This window comes from Podarcis muralis, chromosome 2 (assembly GCF_964188315.1).
Source record: "Podarcis muralis chromosome 2, rPodMur119.hap1.1, whole genome shotgun sequence".
NCBI lineage: Eukaryota > Metazoa > Chordata > Lepidosauria > Squamata > Lacertidae > Podarcis > Podarcis muralis.
In genome coordinates, this window is record NC_135656.1 from 70,627,914 (window position 1) to 70,636,811 (window position 8,898).

General features: G+C 45.9%; 1 protein-coding gene across 7 annotated transcripts in view; it reads left to right on the plus strand.

Annotated features, from left to right (window-relative positions):
* The window catches only part of SEMA3F (semaphorin 3F), a 122,978-nt gene extending 119,374 nt beyond the window's left edge, over positions 1-3,604 (plus strand). For all 7 annotated transcript variants that reach the window (XM_028718636.2, XM_028718642.2, XM_028718637.2 and 4 more), the window contains one exon: positions 104-3,604. In XM_028718636.2, the coding sequence (XP_028574469.1) occupies positions 104-538 (435 nt within the window). In that variant the 3' untranslated portion in view covers positions 539-3,604. The remainder of the gene's footprint in view (positions 1-103) is intronic.
* The last annotated feature ends 5,294 nt before the right edge of the window (positions 3,605-8,898 follow it).

Genomic DNA, 8,898 nt, shown 5'->3' on the forward strand with positions numbered 1-8,898 from the left:
AATATGCGGCTTGTTTTCCACCCACAGTGTGATCTAATGTATCTCTGCCCGGCAACTCCCAACTGTGCTAACAATGCCTCCTCGATGTGTTTCTTTCCATTAGCTGCGCACTGAAGGAAGGGTGCTGAGGACAGAGCAGGGGCTGCTGTTGCGGTCCTTGCAGCTCTCGGATGGGGGCCTCTATTCCTGCACAGCCACAGAGAACAACTTCAAGCACACGGTGGCCAAAGTGCAGCTGCATGTACTGAGCAGTGAAACGGTCCATGCTGTGCTCTTCCAGTCAGAGGCCCCTGCCCCTTCTGCAGCAGCCATGCGAGCCGGCCTGCCAGGCACTTTCAGCTCCCATTACCATGACCTGGTGCAGCTGCTCACCCAGCCTGAGATGGGACTCATCAACCAGTACTGCCAGGGCTATTGGCGGCACGTGGCCTCCAACCATAAGGAGACTCTGGCTGGTCTCAAAGCCAAGGAGCTGCATGATCAGAAAAAGCCTCGAAACCGCAGGAACCATCAGCCAGAGATGGATCAGCACACATGAAACTTGACAAGGGACTATGAAATGACAGTGCTATATTTCCCCCCTCCATTTTAATATTAAAATATCTATAAATATATATATAAATATATATATATATACACACACACAAAAACACGCCCTGCTCCCCCTCAAGACAATATTTATTTGTAGGTTGTACATAATATGTGGGTGATGCAGTCTCACCTCAGTGTGTGACAGCAAGGAGTTTGGAGGCGTCCCGCTGGCAGCTTGCTCTTCCTTTCCCCTTTTATCTGCGGTACTGTAAAATAGCTGACACTCTGGAGGATCTCAGTGGGACACGGCAGTCTTGTGTGGAATCTGTGGGTCCAGAATGTTGGAGCTGAAGCCTTCAAGACTGGATCATCATGGGCAAGTCTGAGAATGTTGTGCTACTGTCACTGAAAACATTTCTACCTGGTTAAAAAGGAGAGGAAAATGTCTGTTGTCAGACGCTAAGCATACCTACCCTGAAGTGTATAAAAGCCTCTGCTACACCTACAAAGACTTGAGCACTTTCTTCTCCTCTGTACATTTCTCTGCCTCAAAGCATATTCTGGCAGGACACTCTTGCGTGTAAAGTACAATGGAGGCTTCATGTCTTGAGGAGCCTGAATCATTTAAGGCAGGAGGAAGTGCTTCACCGAGGGATGTCCATGCATGGTTCCATGCAGTGCTCCTACTGCTTTCAGAAGCAAGTTAATCCCACCAATAGGAACAATGTTATGATGTGATAATGATTCAGCTTGTGCTGTTTGGCTGATGATCTGCAAGAGATATTGTCTGTGAAAGTTGTGGTACAACCAAAAGAGCTGTTGGGAAGGTGGATATGGCTATTCTCATAGCCACCTAGCTTTTCTGAGCTAGTTTACTTGATGGATGTGAAGGCCTCATCCAAGTGGGCTATGCCAGGGAGACGTAATGTATATATGAACCAAAGCTACTCTCCCATAGTGCATGTGTCAGAGACTTCCAAGGCCAAAGACAGCATGGGATTGGAGGTGGCAGAGAGGGTTAGGCATCAACTGGATAGCCATCAGGACACCGGGCTTCTGCTCAGCTGGCCAGTGCAGCAATCGGCATCCAACCTGGTTATTTATTATTATTTAAATAATATTAATTTGCCCGCTAGGAATTCAGTTCCTCAGTTTGATAACACCAGTCAACCCATCTACACAATGTGGAAGTTGGAAAGTCTGGTCCTGAGTATTCCCATCAGGATTCCTGTGGAATTGGCATCAGTCCACATGAGCAACTTCAATGCGCTGCAGGTTGGGTGGAGCATCCTTTGCAAAAAGAGAGAAACATCGAAGTAAGAGTGATCTTTCTGCTTAATTTCAAGATGGATTCCACATATCATGGGCTAAGTAAGGACTAGTAAACATTCAGTGCATGCAGTATCCCCCATGACAGAGATCATTACCTACCTACCTATCTCGCACCATTTTGTTCTGAGATAAACAATGGTGAGCATAGAACAGCAGTGGTAACAACACTGCTCAAAAATGAAGTCAAGAAGGCAATTGTATTACTAAGATGGGCTTCAGGATTTATGGGTGTAATTGGGAATATGACCAATAATTGTTCTAGGAATTAATCCCATGTAAAAAAAATAAAAATACAGAGGGAGAGGTTGAGTCTTCCATCTGGGCAAGGATTTCTGCGTGTGCAATGAAGCATTCTCTCCCTCTCGCGCCCCCTCCCCTAAATCTGTTCTAGGAACTCCCCCAGCCCTCTGGAACAGATTTGAGGAAGGCATGGGGCAGACACAGGGGAAGGAGAAGAGGGAAAGTCCTGTTGCATACACAGAAATCCTTGTGGGGATAGGATATGGTAGTTGAAAACCCATCAGAGCCAGGGGACAATGAGAGAACTGAGAACCACAGGAGAAAAAATTGAATCCACAGGAGGGGTGCGGGCAGGGCAGAGTTCTGTGTATAGATATTCTAATTTGGGCACCTTGGGAATTCATTAATATGATCTAGCATGCAGAGAAGATGATTATGATAAAACATATAATCAGGTCTTAACCTGAGCCAGACTTGGTCAACCCATGAACCTATTTTGAAAGCCAGGAATATGAAAGGGTAGAACAGAGTATCTCTGAGCATGGGCAGAATGCATGTTCCTCACCACTGAGTATCTATGCCCAGAACTGGAAAGGGCTCCTGGGTCAAAGGGTGACTGAGAAAGGCTCGAGCCCACCTCAGCTTGTCTGGTTATAACAAAATCTATTGAATGACCTTTTTCTGCCTCTCCCTTCATTTTTTTAAAAGGCATTGGCATTTCCTAAATGTGTGACTGTGCCTTCCACCTTAGGTTCTACTGTTGCATAGGGTTTAGTTCGCTTGTTTCTTGGGTGCTTCTTTCAGACTGGTGCGGTTATGGCTTTTAGGTTTAATGCCTCCAAAGAATTAGAATCAAATTCTGAGTTTGGCTTAATCCACATCACTAATGCCTGTGGAATTAACACCGATTTACATCTGCTAGATATCAACACTTGGATCTCCCATTGTAGTGACCTGTTCGCTGATGCAAGGAACAGGTCTGCTCTGCCATAGAGATTGCAGTCATGGAGGGTAGTAAATAACATGCCCAAGACATATTGGCAAAGAACTTGCCCAAGACTGTTGTGTCACTCTACATGTGTAGCCTAGGTGTGCTAGGATGGAAGGTAGGTTATTTCTTGGATTTCTCACTTCTGTCTGCAGAGTAGAGGACAGTCTCGATGGAGTAGACCAGAAGCCTGCACTGTGTTTCCTTTGGTCTCTGGTGCTGTACCTCCTGCTGTTAACAAAGAGAGCTCACCATTCACCTGAGCCTGAGCCCACTTCATTTGTACACACAAAATCCTTGCAGGCACACCCCCTTCCCCTTGCAATCTGAGTGATGCGCGTGTACTTTCTCTTGTAAATAGTTGTAAATCAAAAATGTAACAAAAACTGGGGATCTGGAGATTTTGATTAGTAGCTCCTTGTGATGAATACAAGCACAGAGCCATTTCGCACCTGTAATGTGAAATTCCTGTGGATAGAACAAGCTAATAAACACTGGCTTTGTTTTTGAAAACTCAAAGACTCCTTCACCTTGACTCACACTCTTCAGGATGCCCTCATTTCCCTCCTGAAGTGATGGACTCTTTTCTACATTCCACTGGTTCAGCTTCAGATTGCAACCGCCTCTATGGATTGCTCACTGCCAGAATGGCTATTTATTCCAATACAGAAGTGGCATAAAAATAACACATACTTTCCCCATCTTCATATCCCAGTGCCCACCAATCTGGAATTGTGCTGGAAGCAACACCCATATGCCTTTCGCAGTTGGAGGCAGCCAGTTTGCACAGATCGAGCTGGGATATCTTCACCTCATCATGACCCCAACATGCCAGAAATGGAAAGAACTAGGCAGCACCCAAGTCCTGAGCAAGAGTGTTTGTGTGTCGAGTCCTGAGGCAGGGAAGAGTTATCAATATACTCAAGGTCCTCTTTGTGTTCTGAAGTCAGGTTGCTTTGTACACGGCACCCTCTTTGTGTGTCCACTTCCCATCACCACAGTTCTTCATTGGGAACTTGATAAGTGTGCATGACCTACTCAAAATATTATTAAAATCGGCAGTAGCAACGAGAAAACATTTTACATATCTGGATTGGCCTGCACAAACAAAAACATTTAAAGCAGGTGCAGAAAAGGATATTGCAAAGGCGCTTGATTGATGTCAATAGGCAGGGAGCTCCAAAGTGTAGTGCCACACTAAAAGATTGATTCTCCTATTACAGGTGCCCCACCAGTTGATCTTTCTCTGTGGGCTTCTATACAGGTGGTGATGTGCTGTGACTAGAGTGCTAGGTTAACACCATATCGTCGGCTCTTTTGCAGGATTTTCCCATTGGCATGGGGATAATAGTGCACAGTTGGGCCATCCCTATGTGCCATGGTCTCCACCACTATTGCACTTCCCCCAGCCTGACAAACATCTCGGTGGAGCACGGTTGTGATTTGTAGGCCAGCATGCAGAGGCCACCCTCCGTGCGTGTCATTGTTCCTGTGTAAATCAATGTCTGACCATAAACAGCTGGAAGCTGGCCAGATCAGTGCTAAAATTCAGCATGCAGGGGTGGCAGGAACATGCATCCCACATATGCCTTAGGGGAAGCTATAATGACGGGGGTATAGACACTGCATGTAAAGTTATCCACAGCTTGTTCCCTGTTAATTTACAGAGCCATAGATACCCCTGCTTATGAAGCAACCAGGTAAATTATTTTCTGCTGCTCCTGTTTTATGAGCAGTCAGGTCAGGAGGGGAGAAAGGGGGCAGGTGTTGGATTCCTTAGACCTGGCAGTGCCCCTCCTTGTCCTGCAGCCCACAAACAAAGGCCCCTTGTTCTGCTGGCTTCATAAAAGAGAGAGAAATCTACCTCTCCAAGGGCGTGTTAAGGCAGCCGGTTAAGCAAACACACGGGGAAATGGGGATCAGGGTCATGGTCTCATTTCCTGCCCCCCTAGGCTGAGGAAGTTGCTAAGGGGTGGGTGGGTGGAGTGGTGTCCACTAAAGCAAGGATGACACAGGTCCCTCACTGCTGGCCCAGGGCTTGTTCTTCCTCAAGCCTGAAGAGGGTCTCGGGGTCTTAGCAGTCTTTTATCACCTGATGTTTTTTTCTTAGATACTGATACCTCAGAACTGAACCCTAAAAAGGGTGACTGAGAGACATGTTTGAGAGAAAGAGTTACAATGCTCAAGGATAAGTGAATGGTTTCTTGGGGCTGCTTAGGGATAATCTGCTCCACACTCAAATTCTGTCAGCTGGCAAAACTTCATGACAGATTTTGAACTGGTAGTAGTAGGTACCGGTAGGTAGGCCAGGCTGAAAAGCGTGAGTTGTTTTCTCAGTGCTTTTAGGTTGACTGCTTTTGGTATATCTCTTGTGTGCTTTTCTTATCTGAAGAACTTTCCTCAGATATGAAATTTACCTCAGAACCCCCCCTTGAGTTCCAGGTTGTTCCTTTTTTTAAAAGGGAAGAATTTTTGCACTCCTTGAACAGGCCAAAGGTTTTCTGTGGAAACCACCTTGAATGGGTGTCTTCTCTCATGGCTAAGAGTTGAAACCTTTAAAACACCTACATAGGCTGAAAACAGCAGCTTCTTATGGAGTTGTTGCGATCTGGCATCAGAAAGGTAAGTCCTACAGAAAGAAAGCTAGGGAAGAAGCCCTATTTGGGTATTCTTCTAACATGGATTTTCATGCAGATTCTCATATATTTCTGTATTTTCTTCCTTTTTATGTATTATGGTGCTTCTAGCAATTTTATGCTTGCACGTACACACACGCACTCCAACTCATGTAGGCCAAAGGTCTGAAGTGGAGACGCTCTTGTTGTGGAGACTCCCCACATGATTTAGCACCCTGTGTTATTGGGGCTCTATGTAGTGTTGCTACCCATCCCTAGAAAAGTGTCCACTGTCCCATTTGGACTTCAAACAGGATACCATTCTCCCCATATTCAAACTCCTCCTCCTCAAAACACTGTAGGCAGAGGGTGGGGATGAGAAGGGGGAGTTTCAGATAGAGAGTTTTTTCATGGGCAGGGAGCAGGGAGAAGAGATTTGCAGAGACCTCATCCATCAATCTGGTGGAGAGCAGGGGAGATTGGGAAAGAGAGTTTTTGTGTGGACTGAGACTGGTGGGTCGGAGAGCGTGAGCAGGGTTTTGTAAACCATGTACCTTTGTACAGTAATGGATTGCTTTGAAGTCATTTATGCATCAGGTAAAGTAATTTTTAGCCCCCCCATTCTACCTGTATTTTGTCTGAGCTGTCCTTTATTTTGCTTGACCAAAGGCGGCAGCCCTAGCTCTAAGTCACTTGGGGACCCTCCACACACAAAGGAGGCTCCTGTCTTCAGATCTTTGCCTTGCTATGAGTTGGGTGATGAGGGGTGGAGTTCGAGGCAGAGGGCCCAAATAGAGTCACCCAGCAAGAGGGGCTAAGGGGGCATTGTCTGACCAAACGTTGTGCGTGAGAGAGAGTGGGATGGGGGGAGCACTGCTGCACTAAAAACTAATGACAAGAGCAGAACTGCCTTGAATTTTATCCTCCTCAATGTTACTCTGGAAGGTAATCTCAAAGCAGATCCTTCCTATCTAAATTGGCAGCATTTGACAGATCAACACTCTGACATAAGGCTCACTTTGGGAGCTGTGGTGGCTGAAATAATAGTAAGCTAGCAATGGACAAGTCATTTTGCAAAGTCTCATGCAAGGAGCACATTTGTAGTGATGGTTCTCCCTCTAGTGGCAGAAAGTCACATTGTTACTTGAGGTTAAGGAAGAGAACATACTGTACGTTTGTCCTGCCATCAATACAGGTCTCTTGTCTCTGCCTCAACTGTGGGGACATGATGCAGACCACTTTTGTGGTTTCTAGAAGACATTTTATTATGATTGGAAAGGCAAATGAATTCAAAGCTCTCTGTACTGGTCATTTGCTGAATCTCTTCTGGAGAAGTCAAAGTATGAGATACTGAAACTCTGTCTTTATGCTTGGGTTTCCTAAGCAGCAATATCTTGTGGGGATTCCAGTCAGCTGTTCCATCTCATTCAGTGTGTTCTAAAATCCATTTTCCAGCAGCTCCTCCCAATCAGACTGAGGCCAAATCTTGCTGGAACTGGTAAGATGATAGTGTTTGATCAGTTTCAGTGTCCATCTCCCCCAGCATCCCGTTTCCAACATGGGACAACCAGATGCTCTAGAAAGTCCACATGCAAGGCACATGTCCCCAGAATCTGGCATTTAGAGATAAGTTCCACCTGTTATCCTCCCCCCCCCCCAAACAGGAGTGTTTTTGTTCAGGTTTCATCCCTAATGGCCTCCTTCAGGATATTATTATCTGCTGCAACAAACTCAAGCAGGGTATTCTGCCCACTCCACCCACTGTGGTTTTCTGTATTTCTTTTCCAATTGACACTCAACATTCTGTACATACTAAGCATGCTGAAAATGCATACTACTAATACCCACCTAGGAGGAATCTGATTTTGGGGTTTTTTTGCATTTAAAAGCAGCATTGTAGGCAAAAGCACCTCTGACTTAGCATGAAATGAAGAAAAATAACTGTATGGAACTATTCAGGAGTCAGCAGGTGTCAAGGGTGCTCCTTAGCCAAAGAAATGCACACAGCAGATAGTGCTTTGTTGTCAAAGCTGACACAGTAGTTTCTTGACTCTGAATACCACCCAAACACGTTTAGTATCTAGGCAGCTTTTCCCAGGTCTGTGCTCTATGGAGCAGTTGCAGCAACAACGGGCCACTCACTCTCCACTAGCTTATGTGTTTTCCCCCAGTGAGCTATGCACACGCAGCCAGAGGCTGTGCCTGTGTGGAAGCTGCCTCTGCGCTTCCCACGTCAGTTCTCTCCCAGATCTAGGAGACAGTGGTGCGGGGGGGGGCACCCGGAAGCACCCAGCCCTCCCCTTGCCTAGCCTAGCCTGTCTATTTCTCCTCTACCCTCCAGCTCTGAAGTTTCCCCTGCCTCCAACTCTTGCCTCCTGGCTGGAACAGTACCTCACAATTCACTGCCCGTTCTCCAGAGTCAACTCCAGTCCCACTTCCCTCAGTGCACACTAGTCAGCATCCTACCAGTCCCTGATATTGGGTGCTGCTTCTTCTGCAGATGTCTGTCCTTGTTTGGAAGATGGATCCCGAGCTCTGTTTTTTGGCAAAGGCATTCATCTTTTTTCACAAGAGTATTAGTACCTTATCTCAGGAACAAGGCAAGTTAGTATGTTTAAGTTTTCTTCCCATATAACCAGTTTGTTTACTTAAATTCATATTTAAAGTTTTGCATGTGCATTTTTAAAACATGGAAATAGCAGGTAGATTCTGCAGCCTCAACAATGACCTTTTGTTTTATCCCTTAAAAACCTACTGATTTTTTTTCCTTTGCTGCCAAGCTTCTGTAGGCGATAAAGAAGACATTGTTCTGTAGCAGTTAGTTGATGGTCTCTTATTTTTATTTTTAATGTGTTTTTATTGAATATAGACAGTCTAGGTGTAAACCACGTAAATATTTTTATGATCTAAATATTTTATAAAATATTTTATCTAAATATTTTATAAATAACCCTACCCCAGTGTTTCCCAACCGGTGTTCCGCGGCACACTGGTGTGCCGTGAGACCTTGCCTGGTGTGCCGTGGGAGGGAGGCGGGGGAGGCGGGGCGGCGGCGGCATCTCCTGCTGGATGCAAATCCAAACATGGCGGGCGCCTCCCTCGCTCCTTTGTAGGCGGACCATCGAGAGAGAAAGAAAAGGAGGTGAAAGAGCGAGAGAAGGCGCCTGCGCGGAAAGAGGAGCGAGCAGTGCG